Below are 22,271 nucleotides of genomic sequence, written 5' to 3'. Positions count from 1 at the left end.
GGCTGCGTTGGGCCTTTGTAGCTGCGCATGGGCTTTGTCTAGTTGCAGCGAGCAGGGGCTACGTTTCGTTGCAGTGCACGGGCTTCTCATTGCGGTGGCTTCTCTAGTTGCGGAGCTCAGGCTCCAGGCACGCGGGCTCAGTAGTTGTGGTTCGCAGGCTTAGGTGCTCCAAGGCATGTGGGATCTTCCTGGCAGGGCTCGAACCTGTGTCCTCTGCATTGGCAGGTGGCCTCTTAACCACTGTGCCACCAGAGAAGTCCCTGGATGTTGTTATTGAAGGGCCTATCCCTCACAAATACCAAAAATAGCCGATAGCAAGCCTGACATGTCTTATTACAAATGGAAGGGTTTGCCTCTTACTTGCAGTGTATATGAATTCTGTATCAAGGTTTCTTTTCTCTCCCCCACCCAAGAATTTTCAGTTTACCTATGTCTCACCCACACAAAGCATCTTGGGATAATTTGAAAGAAAATGTCTAAGCCAAAATTTATAAAGTAATATTTATAAGCTCTATGAATAGAGCACCTATGGGCCAGGAGCTTTATAGATAGTGTATTTAAACTAATAGCAATCTTTTTCTTTTTTTTTTTAATTTTTTTTTTTTTTGCGGTACGTGGGCCTCTCACTGTTGTGGCCTCTCCCGTTGCGGAGCACAGGCTCTGGACGCGCAGGCTCAGGGGCCATGGCTCACGGGCCCAGCCACTCCGCAGCATGTGGGATCTTCCCGGACCGGGGCACGAACCCGTGTCCCCTGCATCAGCAGGCAGACTCTCAACCACTGCGCCACCAGGGAAGCCCAATAGCAATCTTATACTGTAGAAATCAGTCTTCATTTTACAACTAGGTAAAGCGCACAGAAGGTAACTTCACAAGGAAATTGGCCCAGGGTCACAAAGCCAGTGAAGGAGCAGGGTTAGGGTTCAAACAGATCTTTCTGCCTCCAAGTCTCTCTGCCTGCTACTCTTCCTGACGCCGAAATCCACATTGCTTTATTTCAAGGAATGGATTTGCTAATGGTATCTATTAATTTTTTAAAATTAAGTACTCTAATTACTTTTGAATTCAGGTAAAATTTAGATACAATAAAGTGAACAAATCCTGTTAAATTTTATATTTTTAGATACTTCTGTAACTACCCTTAGATCAGGATAAGGGCAATTCCAGCACCCCAGAAGTTTCCATTGCGTCCCTTCCTAGTCAATACCACACTCTCAAGGGTAACCACTATTCTGGTGTCTATCATCATTAGTTTTGACTATTTTTGTTCTGTTTGGTTTTGTTTGTTTGTTATTTTGGGGGTTTTTTTTGGCCACGCTGGACGGCTTGTGTGATCTTAATTCACCAACCAGGGATTGAATCCGCACACTGGCAGTGAAAGCTCTGAGTCCTAACCGCTGGACCACCAGGGAATTCCCAGTTTTGATTATTTCTGAATTTCATACAAATGGAATCATAAAATGTATAATCTCGTGTTTGGATTCTTTTGTTCATCATTATCTGTGAGGTCCATCCATGGACAATGTATAATTTTAAAATGTTAATTACAAATTAATGTTTATGTTCAATTCAAAGACATTTGATTTGCCTTAGAAAATAGAAAAGTTATTTTTAAATATTATTTAAATAATATACATTTAAATATTGAATATTTTTATTTAATTTATATACTACAAATTAATATTTCTGGAGGTTACAGAAACTTCTAAACCAAATTTTGATGGAATATTGTATCACTTAGTCAACTTTTGAACACTTAGGTACTGTTTGTAATTTTATATCCAATATATTTTTTAAAACCCTCCATATTAGCATCAAGTACCAACTATACATTTTATAATGCAAACTATTTGATTTGAAAGGAAACATTTTTAAGATTATAAAAATTTTTTTACTTTTAAGATTATATAGAAGTAACTGATGTAACCTTATATGTAGTTTTATGTAATGCTATCTTTTGAAAGCCTGGTACTTTAATTCCTTAAAAATTAGTCTTATTTAAGAGATTTGGGGATGCATAATTTTTTCCATAGTTGTTGATGAAATTGTGCAGCTCATTAGCATAGAGCTAAGTAATCCCAGCGTACTCCCGACTCTGTAAGTTTGCCAGTAAAAATTGTGCAAAACAATCTTGCAACATTTAACATTACTGACAAATTTGAACATAATGAGTGACAAAAATTCTATGCCACAAGTTATATGGAGGATATCTATAATCTTTTTATTTTTTAAAAAATGTAGCTTTTAAACAGGGCAATCATTCAGTACAGGACTAATGTTACGAGAGAGGGAAAAGACCTAGAAAGAGGGACATAAGGAAAGGATAGAGGTGTGTTCAGGTTAATGTTGTTACATATTTCACTTAAGAAAAAAAGCATTTAGGAACATGGAATATTTGTAATTTTGCACAAATGTGGTTGAAATAATATAGGCTTTGGAGCCACATAGACTTGGTTTGAACCTCAGGTTTATTACTTATTATCTTTTTGACTTTGGCAAGTTACTTAACCTCAAGCCTTAGGTAAGTCACCTGAAAAATGGAGAACACTAAGAACATTGCTGTTTATCTTTTATGATGAAAAAATATATATAAGCACCAAGTACATATAACAACGTTTTACCCTCCTAATAATTATTACCATATTAGGAGATAATCACTACAACTTACCTTCCCAATACAGCTACTAGATATATCCAGAATTGCTTGCAAACACCTATATTCCTTCCATTATGCAGTAGGTCTCACAATAACATGACATCACTAATTAGGAAGACCACAGGTATTATGATTCATATATGGAAATCAACAATCATGGAGGAGAGTACAAAAAAAGTGACTTGAACTCAGGTATATCAGCAGTGGCTAAAAACTTAAGCTCTCTCCAGTGATGCCTGGGATAGTACTTCAGAAAAAAAGAGAAAAAAGCTCTAAATTCTCTCAAATAACGGAATATGAAAGTGTGGCAGTGGAAATGACTGTCAACAGAGCCCTGGAATAGTAGTATGAAAAATAGTGGAGTTATCCAGTCAGCAACTCACATATTTTTCTTAAGCATACTAACCCTAATAGGCAGAATAGGGTTTGGGATCAGATGATTGTGTAGGTTCAAAACCTGGACCTAAACACTCTGTGGCTGTATGTCAATTTACTTAATCTCAGTTTCCCATCTGTAAATGTGGATAACGATAGTTATCACTACGCAGGGCCTTGATATATATTCAAGGAGTTTATCACTTAGTTTAAACTAAGCCCTAAGAAAGGGCTTAGTTTAGAGCACTGTCAGAATACAGTAAGCACTCAATATGTGTGCCTGTTGCCTTTCAGGACACCCTTTCTTGGTTCTCCTTCTACTTCTCTGGTCACTCCTTAGTCTCCTAAACTGCACACATGCAGGGCACAACTCCAGGAGTCCTAGCAGAGAATAGCTGCTGTGAGGCTGAGAGGTAGGCAGAGACTTCAGAGGTCACCCAGTGTTGCAGTTTGGGCTCACCCAGAGGGGAGGTTCCTTGGTGAACACCAGTGGCATTGAGACCTCAGAAAATACATGCTTAGGAATAAAAACAATACTCAAGGAGTAAGAGCCAGGAATAAGTGTGAAACTGAAATAGACCACCCCAAGCCTAAACCCAAGTTTTGACAGGGTCAAGGTGATCTGCGGTAATTTATTTTTCAGAGGAAGTCTCTATAATGTATCATTCACAATTTCTAGCATACAATAAAAGTTATTAGATATGCAAAGCTGGGGGTAGTGACCAACAGTCAAGAGATAAAATAATTAGTAAAAGCAAACAAAAGTGAACAAGAACTTCAAAATAACTGTAATTAATACATTAAAAAAGAGAAAAAATGTACAAGATAGGTAGCACAGAATATTTCAACAGAGATAAATCTATTTTTTTAAAAAAAGAATCAAATGAACATTTTAGAACTGCAAAATTCAGTTACTGAAATTAAGAATGTATTAGATGGGTTTAAAAGCATACTAGTAGGAATTGCCTGGCTGGCGGTCCAGTGGTTGAGACTCCGTGCTTCCACAGCAGGGGGCATGGGTTTGATCACTGGTTGGGGAACTGGGATCCCGCGAGCCTCATGGCTAAAATAAACAAATAAATATAAATACATAAATAAATACATGCCCTTTTCACAGGGAATTATACTCAATATCCTGTAGTAAACTATAATGGAAAAGAATATGAAAAAGAATATATATATGTATAACTGAGTCACTTTGCTGTATAGCATAAATTAACAGGGTAAATCAACTACACTTCAATAAAATTTAAAAAATAAAAGCATACTGAACACATTACTCCTGTTTATATAGAAGACAGAATTATGAATGCAAAGAAAGGCCAATAGAAAACATACAAACAAACAAACACAAAAAGGAAAAAACAAATAGAAAAAAGAAAGCAGAGCATGAGAAAGACGTGGGACACACTCCTATGTATATAGAATGGGAGTGCTAGAAGGAGAGGAAAGAATAGGAAAAAGCATATTTGAAGAAATAATAGCTAACGACTTTCCAAGTCTGTTCAAGGACATTGACCAACAGATATGAGAGACTCAGAAAACCTTAAGTAGCATAAATAAGAAATTCACACCTTAGAAATCAGTCAAATGGCTGAAAACCAAAGATAAACAAAAAACATCTTAAAAGCAGGTTTCACATCATCTGGCCTTCCATTACCTTCCTGATCTTATCTCTTTCAACTCTCCAACTTAATCACTCCCTTCCTTGCTGTCCCTTGAACACACCTGGCACAATCTTGCTTTAGAGGCCTTGTAGTGGCTGCTTCCTCTGCCTGGAACATTCTTCCCCAACATGTCTCCAAGCACCTTATTTAAAAAGACCACTTCCCATCCCCTTGTGCACCCTCATTCCCACCCCATCCATACCCTTAGACTCCCAATCACCCTACCATGCCTTATTTTTTTTCCCATAGAACTTTTCACCTTCTAACATTCTGCATTCCATATATAAACACATACATATGTTCTTCTGAAGAACATAGGCAAACAACCAAATTGACATCTTCATTACTAATAATTACTTCATTTCCAGTTAATAATTACTAACTCATTACTAATATATATATATATATATATATATACACACAAAATCACAGTAGCAATAATAATATCAGTTGTTTAGTGCACTCATAGTTGGCACAGAAAGATTAATTAATTTGTACCAAGTCACACAGCTAGTAACTGGCAGAGCCAGGACTTAGATCCATGCTGAGTTCCAATAAAAATAATTTTTAGATTAGAAAGGATAAGACCTAAAGACATGTAAATGAGCTAAATGTAACAATTAAATTTCAGTCTGTTGAAAAAACAAAACAAAATCTCTCTTAGCACTGAAGAATGAAATGCAGATATTAGTACATGTCACTAGGTGATGCTCTTCATTAAATTTCTCTCCTAGTAAGGTAATCTGAGGAATTATAACTCACTCAGATGGGGAAGAATTTATGCTAGGTCTAATAATAATTAAGTTGGCTCATTACCACAAAAGTTACATAGTTCAGAAAACAAATTTACAAACAAAAAGGTAAGCCACACGAATTTATGGCAGAAAAACTTTCTGTAGACTGTAAACTTAGAGGTTTCTATATCATAAACATGATATCTCTCTCCATTTATTTATTTATTTATTTATTTATTTATTTATATTTTATTTATTTATTTTTTTGCGGTACGCGGGCCTCTCACTGTTGTGGCCTCTCCCGTTGCGGAGCACAGGCTCTGGATGCGCAGGCTCAGCAGCCATGGCTCACGGTCCTAGCCGCTCCGTGGCATGTGGGATCTTCCCGGACCAGGGCATGAACCCGGGTCCCCTGCATCGGCAGGCAGACTCTCAACCACTGCGCCACCAGGGAAGCCCCTCTCCATTTATTTTTATCTTTTTCCATTTGTCTCCATTTAATTTTAATGTCTTGATAAGATTTTATATTTTTGTCAACAGAGTTCTTGAGTGTTTTTAAAATTTACTCCTAGGTAAATAACATATTTTTGATGCCACTGAAATGTTATCTGTATCTCTACTTTTTTATGCTTAAAATATTTTAAAGTAAATTGACTATACACCCTTTAATATTTCAATATGTATCTCTCAAATAACATTATTACACCTTAACAAAATGATTCCTTAATATCATCTATTACCCAAAAACCAGTGGTCAATAAACATTAAAGGGGGCTCAAGCTCATTAGTAATTAGAGAAATACAAATTAATAAGACAAAGACATATGTTGCACACATATCTAACTGACAGAAATTTAAAAGTATGATACCAAGTGTTGGAAAGGATGCAGAGCACAAGAACTCTAATACATTGCTATGGGGAAGGGAGATAACAATCCTTCTGGAAAGACAGCATTACATAGTACATAGTAATACTGAAGATGCATATATACCTGATGCCCTCTACCACTGCTAGACACACCTAACAGAAACTGTAGCAAGAAACAAGACAAGTACACCAGGAAACATTTCAATCTTCTTCTATTACATACCTAACAGAAAATGTACCGAGAAATAAGACACTTATACCAAGAAACACTTAGTATTGTTTGTTATAGGAAGATTCTGAAATAACTCAAATGTCCCTCAATATTAGAGAGGAAAAATAAATTGTGGTATGTAAATACAATAGAATAAAACAATAAAATATAGAATAAAAAATGTAATATTAACAAATTAGAGCTCTTGCAACAACACGGATCAACTTCACAAGTTTCATAATAATGAAATAAGAAGAGATACAAATTAACATGCATAGTATGTCTGTTCATATAAAGTTCGAAACCAATGCCTGCCACTTATTTTCAAATGGTTCAGCAAATAAAAAATATATCCATATATCTATTCAAATATAAAGAAAATGTGGCAAAATGTTAACAACTGTGAATCTAAGTGAAGAGCATACAAAGGTTCATTGTATTACACTGCTACTTTTCTTTAGGTTTGAGATTTTTCAAAACAAAAAGAAAAAATGTTCAAAAATCAGACAAAGCTAACTTATATTGTTTAGGAGTATTTTATTCACGCAGGTGATAAATGTATGATTTTTCTTTATAATTATGTGTTAAGCTATACATATAGATTTTATGCATTTTTTCTGTATGTAAGTTTCATAAGCAGAAAAAGTTAAAAATAATGTGATAAGATACACAAAAACACTTTCAAAGAAAAACTGCTACATACTTGTTAAACATTATTATTAAAAAACAATAAACTTTTTGCTTTACAACAAGCAAGCGTAAGCAAGAGGGCTTTTGTTATGTGGGACATTAACCTGAGATCAATCTATCAAAAGGACCTCCTGAGGCTAGCAACATAATAATGTCATCTGACTTTTCCGTGAGATAGTTTCTATACAACCATCAATTCTGAATCTTGCTTAATTTGATACTAGATAGTATATTCTTCTAAATAATTCCCATGAACTGCAATACGATACTCCAATACTCATTTTGGCAGATATACTAGCATATGCTACTTTAAAATGTATTATAAGAAAACTCTGGATGAAAGCTTTATCACTATTCAAATATCATATACAATTCACATTGTCCATGTATTTTCGATAGGTTTTTCCAATGTCCTTACTAGGATTCCACAGTATTTTTTTTTTAAACCCTCAAAATCAAAGTTGTTCAGAATTTCATGCTTTCAAACTGTCTTTTAATATAGTTATATCAATCCATCTGATTGTCTTCTTCTGTGTCATCTAAATCAATATCAAAATCTAAATCATCATCACTTTCTTCATTTCTTCTGCAGCTTCTTCTGTGGCTGGAATGTAGATTATTTTCAACATTTTCTGTCTTTTCTGGTTCTATATTAAACCTAAAGGTGGAAGAAAAAAACTTTATTTCTCAGGACTTCATTGTTTAACTGTGTAGATTGAAAAGACTTTTACACTACATTTCTTGATTAACAGGAGCCTAATGAAATAAATAAAGAGGAAAAGATCCTTGAAGATTAACTTAACTCAAGAGCCAACCAATTATAATACAGTTGTCAATAAAGTATGATCAAAGAAATTAACACATGATGTCCATTAAAGAAAAGAAGTTATATAATGAGTAATTCTTTTGTAATGTGTAATAAATGTGAACCTCATAAATATTTTAACTTTCTAAAAATGATGTTTCACTTTTATTATAATGATAGAAACATTTAACAATTAATTAAGATGTTCTTCCTGTTGGGTAGAACAACGTCTACATTAGTGTGATATTCTGCATCTTAAGATTCTCAGAGCAACTGAATGTTTCCTTAAAAGAAAATTCACATATTAATTAAAAGAGTAAATCCCAAACATAAAAAGAAATACTCACGGAATAACAACATCTTCTCTCTTTCCACATTTGGCACAAACTTCAAGATCACAGGCACATGGTCTACACATTATGTGATAAGAATCCTTCACTGTCTTTTGTAAACATTTAACACTAAATGTAGAAAAGAAAAGAAAACCTTAATTTTTTACACATTATCTAAGGTTTATTTAATGAAATAAGGGGGTGTGTGGCTAAGTGTATAGCTGATAAGACTCAATCTCAGATATTACTCTCACATGTTACTTTAGATTAATTACATAGCATTTCTAGAGAACAGTGTACAGCTCAGAATAATAGTAGACATTTATCTACTTTCTTAAAGCTTTTAAAAAATGTCATCTGCAAATATTAACAGTATTACTTCTTCCTTTTCAATTTGGATTCCTTTTATTTCTTTTCCTTATCTGATTGCTCTGGCTAGGACTTCCAACACTATGTTGAATAAAAGTGGCAACAGTGGGCATCCTTGTATTGTTCCTGATCTTAGAGGGAAAGCTTTCAGTTTTCACCACTGAGTATAATGTTAGCTGTGGATTTATCATATATGGCCTTGATTATGTTGAGACACTTTCTCTCTATACCCACTTTGTTGAGAGTTTTTATCATATCATTGTGTGAAATGCTTTTTCTGCATCTATTGAGATGGTCATATGATTTTTATCCTTCATTTTATTAATGTGCCGTATCATATTGATTGATTTGAGGAAACTGAACCATTCTTGCATGCCTGAGTAAACCCCACCTGATCATGGTGAATGGTCCTTTTGATGTATTATTGAATTCAGTTTACTAATATTTTGTTGAGGATTTTTGCATCTATGTTCATCAGGGATAATGGCCTGTAATTTTCTTTTCTTGTGGTATCCCTGTCTGGTTTGGTAGCAGAGTAATGCTGGCCTCATAAAATGAGTTTGGAAGCATTCCCTCCTCTTGAAGAGTCTGAGAAGGATTGGTATTAGTTTTTTTTTTTTTCTTTTGGAAGAGTTTGAGAGGGACTGGTATTAGTTCTTCTTTGAATGTTTGGTAGAATTTACCAGTGAAGCTGTCTGGTCCTGGACTTTTGTTTGTTGGGAGATTTTTGATTGCTAATTCAATCTTCTTACTAGAAATTGAACTTTCAGGTTTTTACTTCTTCATGATTCAGTCTTTGTAGGGTGTATGTTTCTAGGAATTTACCCATTTCTTATAGGTTGGCAAATGTGTTGGCATATAATTGTCCATCATAGTCTCTTAAAATCCTTTGTATTTCTGTGGTATCTGTTGCAATGTCTCCTCTTTCATTTCTGATTTGATTTATTTGAGTTCTTTTTTTTCTTGGTGATTCTAGCTAAAGGACTGACAATTTTGTTTATCTTTACAAATAACCAGTTCTGAGATTCATTGATCTTGCCTGTTGTCTTTTCAGTTCCTATTTCAATTATTTCCAATCTGATCTTTGTTATTTCCTTCCTTCTACTAACTTTGGAGTTCATCTATTTTTCTAGTTCCTTTAGGAGCAAAGTTAGGTTGTTTAAGATTTTTTTTGTTTCTTGACGTAAGTATTTACTGCTAGGAACTTCCCTCTCAGAACTGTTTTGTGGGTTAACATAAAATATATCCTGGAGAATGCTCCATGGACACTTGAGAAGAGTGGGTATTTTGTTGCTTTTGGTTGGAATATTCCATACGTACCCATATAATATTGTTTAAAAGGCCATACTACCAAAAGCAATCTATAGATTCAATTCAGTCCTTATCAAAATTTCAGTGGCATTTTTCACAGAAATAAAACAAACAATCCTAAATTTGTATGGAACCACAAAAGGCCCCAAATAGCAAAGCAGTCTTGAGAAAGAAGAACAAAGGTAGCGGCATCACACTTCCTGATTTCAAACTATATTACAAAGCCACAGTAATCAAAACAGTGTGGTACTGGCATAAAAATAGACACATAGATTGATGGAACAGAATAGAGAGCCCAGAAATAAACCCATTCATATATGGTCAATTAATTTATAAAAAGGAGCCAAGAATATACAATAAGGAAAGAACAGTCTCTTCTATAAATGGTATTGGAAAAACTGGACAGCCACATGCAAAAGAATAGAACTAGACCACTATCTTATACCATACAAAAAAACTAGACCACTATCTTCTATCATACAAAAAATTAACTCAAAATGGGTTACAGACTTGAATATAAGACTTAAAACCATAAAACTCCTAGAAGAAAACTGGCAGTAAGCTCTTGACATCAGTCTTGGCAATTTTTTTGGAAATCACTTTGGAAATAAAGTCAAAAAATAAAAAACAAGTGGGACTATAACATACTAAAAAGCTTCTTCACAGCAAAGGAAAATGCCAACAAAAGGAAAAGGCAACCTACAGAATGAGAGAAAATATTTGCAAATCATGTATCTGTTAAGGGGTTAATAACTCAAATATACAAAGGACTCATATACCCCAAAGGCAAAAAAAAAAAAAAAAAATCTGATTAAAAAATGGGCAAAGAATCTGAATAGACATTTTTCCAAAGAAGACATACAGATGGCCAACAGGTACATAAAAAGATGCTCAGGCTTCCCTGGTGGCGCAGTGGTTGAGAGTCCGCCTGCTGATGCAGGGGACATGGGTTCATGCCCCAGTCCGGGAAGATCCCACATGCCGCAGAGCGGCTAGGCCCGTGAGCCATGGCTGCTGAGCCTGCACGTCCGGAGCCTGTGCTCTGCAATGGGAGAGGCCACAACAGTGAGAGACCCGCGTACCACAAAAAAAAAAAAAAAAAGCTCAACGTCACTAATAATCAGGGAAATTCAAATCTAAACCACAATGAGGTATCACTTCACACCTGTCAGAATGGCTATTATCAAAAAGACAAGAAATAACAAGTGTTGGCAAGAATGTGGGAAAAAAGGAAAGTTTATGCACTGTTAATGGGAATGTAAATCAGTGCAGCCACTATGGGAAACATCATAGAGGTTAATCAAAAAATTAAAAACGGAACTACCATTTGATCCAGCAATTCTACTTCTGGGTATTATTCCAAAGAAAACAAAAACACTAACTTGAAAAGATATATGCATCCCCATGTTCACTGCAGCATTATTTGCAACGGAAAAGAAATGGAAACAACCCAAGAGTCCACTGATGGATGAATAAAGAAAATGTAATATATACATACACACACACACACACACACACACACAATGGAATATTATTCAGTCTTTAAAAAAGAAGGGAATCTTGCCATTTGTGACAACATGGATGGACCCTGAGGGCATTATGCCAAGGGAAATAAGTCAGACAGAAAAAGGCAAATTCCATATAATCTCACTTATATGTAAAATCTTGAATGAATGAATGAATAAATAAATAAATAAATAAAATACCTAGCTCATGGATACAGAGAACAGATTGGTGGTTGTCAAAGGCAAGGGGTAGGGGGTGGGCAAAATGGGTGAAGGGGGTCAAAAGGTACAAACTTTGAGTAATAAAATAAATAAGTCATCAGGATGTAATGTATATCATGGTAACTATGGTTAATAATTCTGTATTGCATATTTGAAAGTTGCTAAGAAAGTAAATCTTAAAAGCTCTCATCACAAGAAAAAAATTTTGTGACTATGTATGGTGACACATGTTAACTAGACTTATTGTGGTGATCATTTTGCAATGTATACAAATATCAAATTATTATGTTGTATACTTGAAACTAACATAACGTTATATGTCAATTATATCTCAATTTTCAAAAAATTAAAAATTTTTGTGCATCAAAGGACATTATCAAGAAAATGAAAACAAAACCCTGCTGAATGGGAGAAAATACTTGGAAATCATATCTGATAAGGAACTGGCATCTAGAATATACTAAAAACTCCTATAACTCAATAATAAAAAGACAAATAACACAATTACAAATAAAAAAAGAATCTGAATCGACATTTTCCCAAAAAAGATATACAAATGGCCAATAAGCACATGAAAAGATTCTCAACATCTTTAGTCATCAGGGAAATGCAAATCAAAACCACAATAAGGAACCACCGTATACTGACTAGAATGACTAGTATCAAAAAGAAGGGCAATAACAAGTGTTGGTAAGGATGTGGAGAAACTGGAATCCTCATATTGCTGGTGGGAAGTAAAAAGGTACGGTCACTTTTGAAAACAATTTGGCAGTTCCTCAAAAGGTTATAAATATAGAAGTATCACCTAACCCAGAAACTCTACTTCTAGATACATACCCAACAGAATTGAAAACACAAATACACACAAAAACTTGTACATCAATGTTCACAGCAGCATTATTTGAAACAGCCAAAAAAGTAGGAATAATCCAAATGTCCATCAATTGATGAATGGGTAAATAAGAATATATATCCATACAATGGAGTATTACTTATTAATAAAAAAGAATTAAGCACTGATAAATGTTACAACGTGCATGAAAAAAATATGTTAAGTGAAAGAAGGCAGTCATAGAAGACTATATATTATATGATTCTGTTTATATGAAATGTCCAAAATAGGTAAATCTATAGAAACAGAAAGCAAGGGATGGGGAATGTTTGGGGGAGAAATGGAGATTGACTCCTAATGGGTATGAGGTTTCTTTCTGAGATGATGAAAATGTTCAAAATTTGATATGTTTGCAAAACTCTGTGATATATAACACAAAAAGCTGCTAAACTGTACACTTCAAATGGATGAACAGTATAGTATGTGAATCTTAATAAAGATATTTTTAAAAAGCCAAACAGAAATATATTAGAAATAAGAAAAACATGGAGTGAAAGATACAAGAAATCCACTTTAAACATAAACAGGCATACCTCATTTTATTGTACTTTACAGATATTGCTTTTTTTTTTCTTTTTTAAACAAGTTGAAGGTTTGTGGCAACCCTGTGTTGAGCAAGTCTATTGTTGTCATTTTTTCCAACAACATTTGCTCATTTTGTGCCTCTGTGTCACATTTTGGATATTCTTGCAATATTTCAATTTTTTAAATTATTATTATATTTGTTGCAGTTATATGTGATGAGTAATCTTTGATGTTACTAGAGCAAAAAGATTACGACTTGCTGAAGGCTCAGATGATGGTTCACATTTTCTAGCAATATTTTTAAAATAAGGTATATACATTGATTTTTTAAAAACATAATGCTATTGCATACTTAGACTACAATATAGTGTAAGCATAGGTTCTACATGCACTGGGAAACCAAAAAATTCATGTGACTCACTTTACTGCAGTGTTTGCTTTACTGAGGTGCCCTGAAATCAAACCCACAGTATCTCTGAGATATGCCTGTAGAGAGTTAAAAGGAGAAGGGCAGGAAAAAAAAAACAAATGCAAACACTAATCAGAAGAAAGCTACATTATTATTGAAATAGACTTCAAAGCAAAGAAAACTGTCAGGTTTAAGAAAGGATATTATATGACAATGAAGGAATCAATTTTCCAAAAGCATGAAGTAATCCTAAATATTTATGCACCAAAAAACAGTGTGTTGAAATAAATGATGCAAAAGCATTGAACTAAAAAGAGAAATAGACCAATCCACAATTACAACTGGGGACTTCAACACTTCTCTCTCTGTAAGTGAAGCAACAAGCAGACAAAAATCAGTAAAGATATAGAAGACCTGATTGACAGAAACCTATCAATCAAACTGACATTTACAGAACACTCCACCCAACAAGAGCAATATATTCTCTTCAAGCACACATGGAACAGAATCTAATATAAACCATATTCTGAGCTATAAAACCAACCTTAACAAATTAAAAACAAAAGCCTAAAATTTATATAAAGTATGTTCTCTTGGGCCTCCCTGGTGGCGCAGTGGTTGAGAGTCCGCTTGCCGATGCAGGGGATACAGGTTCGTGCCCCGGTCTGGGAGGATCCCATATGCCGCGGAGCGGCTGGGCCCGTGAAACATGGCCGCTGGGCCTGTGCGTCCGGAGCCTGTGCTCCGCAACGGGAGAGGCCACGACAGTGAGAGGCCCGCGTACAGCAAAAAAAAAAAAAAAAAAAAAAAAAAAAAAAAAAGTATGTTCTCTTACCACAATGAAATTAACCAAAAATCAGAAACAGAAAAACATCTGGAGAATGCCCAAATATACAAAAATTAAACAAAACAATTCTAAATAAACTACAGGTTAAAGAGGAAGTCACAAAGGCCATTAGAATACTTCGATTGAATGATAATGAAAACACAGCACCAAAATTTATGGAATGGAGCTAAAGATGTTCTTGGGAAATTTATATAATTAAATGCTTATATTAAGCAAAAAGAACTATCTAAACATCCATCTTAAGAAAGAAGAAAAAGAAGAGTAAATTAAACTCAAAGTAAACAAAAGGGAGGAAGCAATATCAATGTGAACAGAAATCGATGAAATTGAAAAACAGAAAAAGAGAAAACCAATAAAATCCAAAGCAGGCTCTTTGCAAAGATTAATATAATTCATAAACATACAGCCAGACTGATCAAGATAAAAAAAGAGAGACCACAAATTATCAATTTCAGGAAGGAAAGAGGGAACAATACTAGAGATGCAACAGATATTAAAGAATAATAAGAAAAATACACTAAAAACTCTATGCCTATAAATCCAACCACTTCATTGAAATGGACAAATTTCTGGAAAGACACAGTATAAAAACATGCTTAAGATGAAATAGATAATTTAAAAACTCCTCTACCCATTAAAGAAAAATTTAGTTATGGTTAAAAACTCTCCAAACAAGTAAAACTCCAGGCCCAAATGGCTTTAGAATTGGTGAATTCTACCAAACATTTAAGAGATAATACTAATTTTACACAAATCTTTCCAGAAAATAAAATAGAAAGAAACAGTTCCCAACTCATTTGATGAGGCCCTAACATCAAGATAAAAAAAAAGACAAAATTACAAACGAGTATTGGTAATGAACACATGCAAGAAAATGTAACAAAATGTTAGCAAATCAAATCTAGCAATATGTAAAAGGTTACACATCATGATCAAGTGGGGTTTATCTAGGGACATGAAAGGCTGATTCAATATTAAAATCAATAAATGTAACTATCAAATCAATGTTCTAAGGAAGAAAAACCATATGATCATCTAGATGCAGAAATAGTTATTTGACAAAATTTAACATCTATTCATGAAATAAGCTCTCAGCAAACTATGAATTGAAAGAAACTTCCTCAACCCAGTAAAATGTATCTAAAAAGAATCTACAGCTAACACCATACTTAATGATAAAAGACTGTGTATGTCCCCCATAAGATCAGGAACAGGGTAAGAATATCTGACCCCATCACTCCTTTTCAAAAACATACTGGAGGCCCTAGGCATTACAATAAAGGCAAACTAGAAATAAAAGTCATACAGACTGGAAAGCAAGAAATAAAACTGTCTTCATTTTTTATCTTTTTATTTTTTCCCCCCACCCCACGGCTTGCAGGATCTTAGTTCTGTGACCATGGCAATGAAAGCGCCAAGTCCTAACCACTGGACCGCCAGGGAATTCCCATGTCTTCATTTTTTAAAAAATTCATTGTTGGGCTTCCCTGGTGGCGCACTGGTTGAGAGTCCGCCTGCCGATGCAGGGAACACGGGTTCATGCCCCGGTCCAGGAGGATCCCACATACCGTGGAGCGGCTGGGCCCGTGAGCCATGGCCACTGAGCCTGCGTGTCCGGAGCCTGTGCTCCACAACGGGAGAGGCCACAACAGTAAGACGCCAGCATACCGCCAAAAAAAAAAAAAAGAAATTCATTGTCTATGTAGAAAATATCACAGAATATACAAAAAAACTGGTAGAAATAAAACTGGGGCTCGGATGCATGTTCGTGCACTGTGCACCCTCCAGCCACTACACGCTGCTCTTCTCCATGGCAACGCTGTGGACCTGGGCCAGATGTGCAGCTTCTACATCGGCCTCGGCTCGCGCATCAACTGCAACATCTTCTCCTACGACTACTCGGGCTATCGCAACAGCTCGGGCAAGCCCTCCGAGAAGAACCTCTACACCGACATCGACACCATGTGGCACACACTGTGCACCGGAAGTGAGAAGAACTACAATCCTGCAGCCTGTGGAACAAAAACCACGTTCACAGAAAGATAGACAAGATGAAAAGGCAGAGGGCTATGTACCAGATGAAGAAACAAGATAAAACCCCAGAAAAACAACTAAATGAAGTGGAGATAGGCAACCTTCCAGAAAAGGAATTCAGAATAATGAGAGCGAAGATGATCAAGGACCTAGGAAAAAGAATGGAGGCAAAGATCGAGAAGATGTAAGAAATGTTTAACAAACACCTAGAAGGATTAAAGAACAAACAGAGATGAACAATACAATAACTGAAATGAAAAATACACTAGAAGGAATCAATAGGCAGAACAGATAAGTGACCTGGAAGACAGAATGGTGGAATTCACTGTTGCAGAACAGAATAAAGAAAAAAGAATGAAAAGAAATGAAGACAGACTAAGAGACCTCTGGGACAACATTAAACGCAAAAACATTCGCATAATAGGGGTCCCAGAAGGAGAAGAGAGAGAAAGGACCCGAGAAAATATTTGAAGAGATTATACTCGAAAACTTCCCTAACATGGGAAATGAAATAGCCACCCAAGTCCAGGAAGCACAGAGAGTCCCAGGCAGGATAAACCCAAGAAGAAACACACCAAGACACATAGTAATCAAATTGGCAAAAATTAAAGACAAAGAAAAATTATTGAAAGCAGCAAGGGAAAAATGACAAATAACATATAAGGGAACTCCCATAAGGTTAATAGCTGATTTTTCAGCAGAAATGCTACAAGCCAGAAGGGAGTGGTATGACATATTTAAAGTGATGAAAGGGAAGAAACTAAAACCAAGATTACTCTACCCAGCAAGGATCTCATTCAGATTCCACAGAGAAATCAAAAGCTTTACAGACAAGCAAATGCTAAAAGAATTCAGCACCACCAAACCAGCTCTACAACAAATGTTAAAGGAACTTCTCTAAGTGGGAAACACAAGAGAAGAAAAGGACCTACAAAAACAAACCTAAAACAATTAAGAAAATGGTAATAGGAACATACATATCAGTAATTACCTTAAACGTGAATGGATTAAATGCTCCAACCAAAAGACACAGGCTCACTGAATGGATACAAAAACTAGACCCATATATATGCTGTCTACAAGAAACCCACTTCTGAACTAGGGACACATACAGACTGAAAGTGAGGGGATGGAAAAAGATATTCATGCAAATGGAAATCAAAAGAAAGCTGGAGCAGCAATACTCATATCAGATGAAATAGACTTTAAAATAAAGAATGTTACAAGAGACAAGGAAGGACACTGCATAATGACCAAGGGATCAATCTAAGAAGAAACATAACAAGTATAAATATACATGCACCCAATATAGGAGCTCCTCAATACATAAGGCAACTGCTAACCGCTATAAAAGAGGAAATTGACAGTGACACAATAATGGTGGGGGACTTTAACACCTCACTTACACCAATGGACAGATCATCCAAACAGAAAATTAATAAGGAAACACAAGCTTTAAATGACACAGTAGACAAGATAGATTTAATTGATATTTATAGGACATTCCATACAAAAACAGCAGATTACACTTTCTTCTCAAGTGCGCACAGAACATTCTCCAGGATAGATCACATCTTGGGTCACAAATCAAGCCTCTGTAAATTTAAGAAAATTGAAATCATATCAAGCATCTTTTCTGACCACAATGCTATGAGATAAGAAATCAGTTACAGGGGAAAAACGTAAAAAGAACAAACACATAGAGGCTAAACAATACGTTACTAAATAACCAAGAGATCACTGAAGAAATCAAAGAAGGCATCAAAAAATACTTAGAGACAAATGACAATGAAAACACAACGATCCAAAACCTATGGGATGCAACAAAAGCAGTACTAAGAGGGAAGTTTAGAGCAATTCAATCCTTCCTCAAGAAACAACAAACATCTCAAATAAACAATCTAACCTTACACCTAAAGGAACTAGAGAAAGAAGAACAAACAAAACCCAAAGTTAGTAGAGGAAGGAAATCATAAAGATCAGAGCAGAAATACATGAAACAGAAACAAAGAAAACAATAGCAAAGATCAATAAAACTAAAAGCTGGTTCTTTGAGAAGATAAACAAAACTGATAAACCATTAGCCAGACTCATCAAGAAAAAGAGGGAGAGGACTCAAATCAATAAAATTAGAAATGAAAAAGGAGAAGTTACAACAGACACTGCAGAAATACAAAGCACCCTAAGAGACTACTAAAAGCAACTCTATGCCAATAAAATGGACAACCTGGAAGAAATGGACAAATTCTTAGAAAGGTATAACATTCCAAGACTGAACCAGGAAGAAACAGAAAATATGAACAGTCCAATCACAAGTAATGAAATTGAAACTGTGATTAAAAATCTTCCAACAAACAAAAGCCCAGGACCAGATGGCTTCACAGGTGAATTCTATCAACCATTTAGAGAAGAGCTAACGCCCACCCTTCTCAAACTCTTCCAAAATATTGCAGAGGAAGGAACACTCCAAAACTCATTGTATGAGGCCAACATCACCCTCATACCAAAACCAGAAAAAGATACTACAAAAAAAGAAAATTACAGACCAATATCACTCACGAATATAGATGCAAAGATCCTCAACAAAATACTAGTAAACAGAATTCAACCACACATTAAAAAGATCATACACCATGATCAAGTGGGATTTATCCCAGGGATGCAAGGATTCTTCAGTATACGCAAGTCAATCAATGTGATACACCATATTAACAAATTGCAGAAGAAAAACCATAGGATCATCTGAATAGATGCAGACAAAGCTTTTGACAAAATTTAACACCAATTTATGATAACAACTCTTCAGAAAGTAGGCATAGAGGGAACTTACCTCAACATAATATAGGCCATATATGACAAACCCACAGCCAACATCGTCCTCAATGGTGAAAAACTGAAACCATTTCCTTTAACATCAGGAACAAGACAAGGTTACCCACTCTCACCACTGTTATTCAACATAGTTTTGGAACTTTTAGCCACAGCAATCAGGGAAGAAAAAGAAATAAAAGGAATCCAAACTGGAAAAGAAGAAGTAAATCTGTCACTGTTTGCAGGTGACATGATACTGTACATAGAGAATCCTAAAGATGCTACCAGAAAACTACTAGAGCTAATCAATGAATTTGGTAAAGTCACAGGACACAAAATTAATGCACAGAAATCTCTCGCAGTCCTATACACTACTGATGAAAAATCTGAAAGAGAAATTAAGGAAACACTCCCATTTACCACTGCAACAAAAACAATAAAATACCTAGGAATAAGTCTACCTAACGAGACAAAAGACCTGTATGCAGAAAACTATAAGACACTGGTGAAAGAAATTAAAGATGATACAAACAGATGGAGAGATATACCATGTTGTTGGATTGCAAGAATCAATATTGTGAAAATGACTATACTACCCAAAGCCATCTACAGATTCAGTGCAATCCCTATCAAATCACCAATGGCATTTTTTACAGAACTAGAACAAAAAATCTTAAAATTTGTATGGAGACACAAAAGACCCCAAACAGCCAAAGCAGTCTTGAGGGAAAAAAATGGAGCAGGAGGAATCAGACTCCCTGACTTCAGACTATACTAGAAAGCTACAGTAATCAAGACAATATGGTACTGGCACAAAAACAGAAATAGATCAATGGAACAGGATAGAAAGCCCAGAGATAAACCCATGCACCTATGGTCAACTAATCTATGACAAAGGAGGCAAGGATATACAATGGAGAAAAGACAGTCTCTTCAATAAGTGGTGCTGGGAAAACTGGACAGCTATATGTAAAAGAATGAAATTAGAACACTCCCTAACACCATACACAAAAATAGACTCAAAATGAATTAGAGACCTAAATGTAAGACCAGACACTATAAAACTCTTACAGGAAAACATAGAAAGAACACTCTTTGACATAAATCACAGCAAGATCTTTTTTCATCCACCTCCTAGAGTAATGGAAATAAAGAACAAAAAATAAACAAATGGGGCCTAATGAAACTTAAAAGTTTTTGCAAAGCAAAGGAAACTACAAACAAGACGAAAAGACAACCCTCAGAATGGGAGACAATATTTGCAAATGAATCAATGGACAAAGGATTAATCTCCAAAATATATAAACAGCTCATACAGATCAATATTAAAAAAACAAACAACTTGGGCCTCCCTGGTGGCGCAGTGGTTGAGAGTCCGCCTGCCGATGCAGGGGATACGGGTTCGTGCCCCGGTCTGGGAGGATCCCATATGCCGCGGAGCGGCTGGGCCCGTGAGCCATGGCCGATGGGCCTGCGCATCCGGAGCCTGTGCTCCGCAACGGGAGAGGCCACAACAGTGAGAGGCCCGCATACCGCAAAAAGAAAAAAAAACAAACAAACAAACAACCCAATCCAAAAATGGGTAGAAGACTTAAATAGACATTTCTCCAAAGAAGATATACAGAATGCCAACAAACACATGAAAGAATGCTCAACATCATTAATCATTAGAGAAATGCAAATCAAAAGTACAATGAGGTATCACCTCACACCAGTCAGAATGGGCATCATCAGAAAATCTACAAACAACAAATGCTGGAGACGGTGTGGAGAAAAGGGAACCCTCTTGCACTGTTGGTGGGAATGTAAGTTAATATAGCCACTATGGAGAACAGTATGGAGGTTCCTTAAAAAAATAAAAATAGAATTACCATATGACCCAGCAATCCCACTACTGGGCATATACCCAGAGAAAACCGTAATTTAAAAAGACACATGCACCCCAATGTTCATCGAAGCACTCTTTACAATAGCCAGGACATGGAAGCAACCTAAATGCCCATCAACAGATGAATGGATAAAGAAGATGTGTTACATATATACAATGGAATATTACTCAGCCATAAAAAGAAACGAAATTGGGTCATTTGTAGAGACGTGGATGGATCTAGAGACTGTCATACAGAGTGAAGTAAGTCAGAAAGAGAAAAACAAATATCATATATTAACGCATATATGTGGAACCTAGAAACATGCTACAGATGAACTGGTTTGCAGGGCAGAAATTGAGACACAGATGTAGAGAACAAACGTATGGACACCAAGCGGGGATAGTGGCAGGGGGGTGGTGGTGGGATGAATTGGGAGATTGGGATTGACATATATACACTAATATGTATAAAATGGATAACGAATAAGAACCTGCTGTATAAAAAAATTAATTAATTTAAAAAAATAAAAATAAAATTGACAAGCTGATTCTAAAAGTTATAAGAAAAAGCAAAGTAAATATATTAGCCAAAACAATTTTGAAAAAGAAAAACAAGGTTGGAAGACTTTCTTAAGACTGGATTTCAAGACTTATCTTAAAGCTGTAGTAATCAAGGAAGGCAGTGTGGTATTGGTGAAAGATACATACATACATCAACGGGACAGAATAGACTCTTACACATAAATCAACTGATTTTCAACACAGTACACAAAGGGAATTCAATGGAGAAAGTACAGACTTTTCAACAAATAACCATGGAACAGTTGGATATCCATAAAATTAACAGGAAATGGATCATAAACCCAATATAAAACCAAGAATTACATAACTTCTAGAGGAAAACAAAGGAAAAAATATTTGTAACCCTAGGCAAAGATTTCTTAACTACAACAAAACCATCATCAATAAATCCTGATAAATTAAACAGATCTTCACCATACATTCACACAAAACTCTGTACATGAAATGTTTATGGCAGCATAGTTCACAATCACCAAAAACTAGCAAACCTAAATGTGTATCAACCGGTGAATGGATGAACAGTCAGTGATACATCCTGATTGAATACTACTCAGCAAT

General features: G+C 35.5%; 1 protein-coding gene across 4 annotated transcripts in view; it reads right to left on the bottom strand.

The window, feature by feature from the left end:
* Positions 1-7,045: 7,045 nt before the first annotated feature.
* Positions 7,046-22,271, bottom strand: part of LOC309801158 (uncharacterized protein C9orf85 homolog) — a 64,184-nt gene continuing 48,958 nt past the window's right edge. For all 4 annotated transcript variants that reach the window (XM_082615623.1, XM_082615624.1, XM_082615625.1 and 1 more), the window contains 2 exons: positions 8,352-8,465; positions 7,046-7,857 (listed from right to left, as the gene is read on the bottom strand). In XM_082615623.1, the coding sequence (XP_082471749.1) occupies positions 7,707-7,857; positions 8,352-8,465 (265 nt within the window). In that variant the 3' untranslated portion in view covers positions 7,046-7,706. The remainder of the gene's footprint in view (positions 7,858-8,351; positions 8,466-22,271) is intronic.

The sequence above is a fragment of the Mesoplodon mirus genome (genome assembly GCF_964341445.2).
Source record: "Mesoplodon mirus genome assembly, chromosome: 1".
In the NCBI taxonomy this organism is placed as follows: domain Eukaryota; kingdom Metazoa; phylum Chordata; class Mammalia; order Artiodactyla; family Ziphiidae; genus Mesoplodon; species Mesoplodon mirus.
This window is presented reverse-complemented; position numbering and strand designations above follow the sequence as displayed.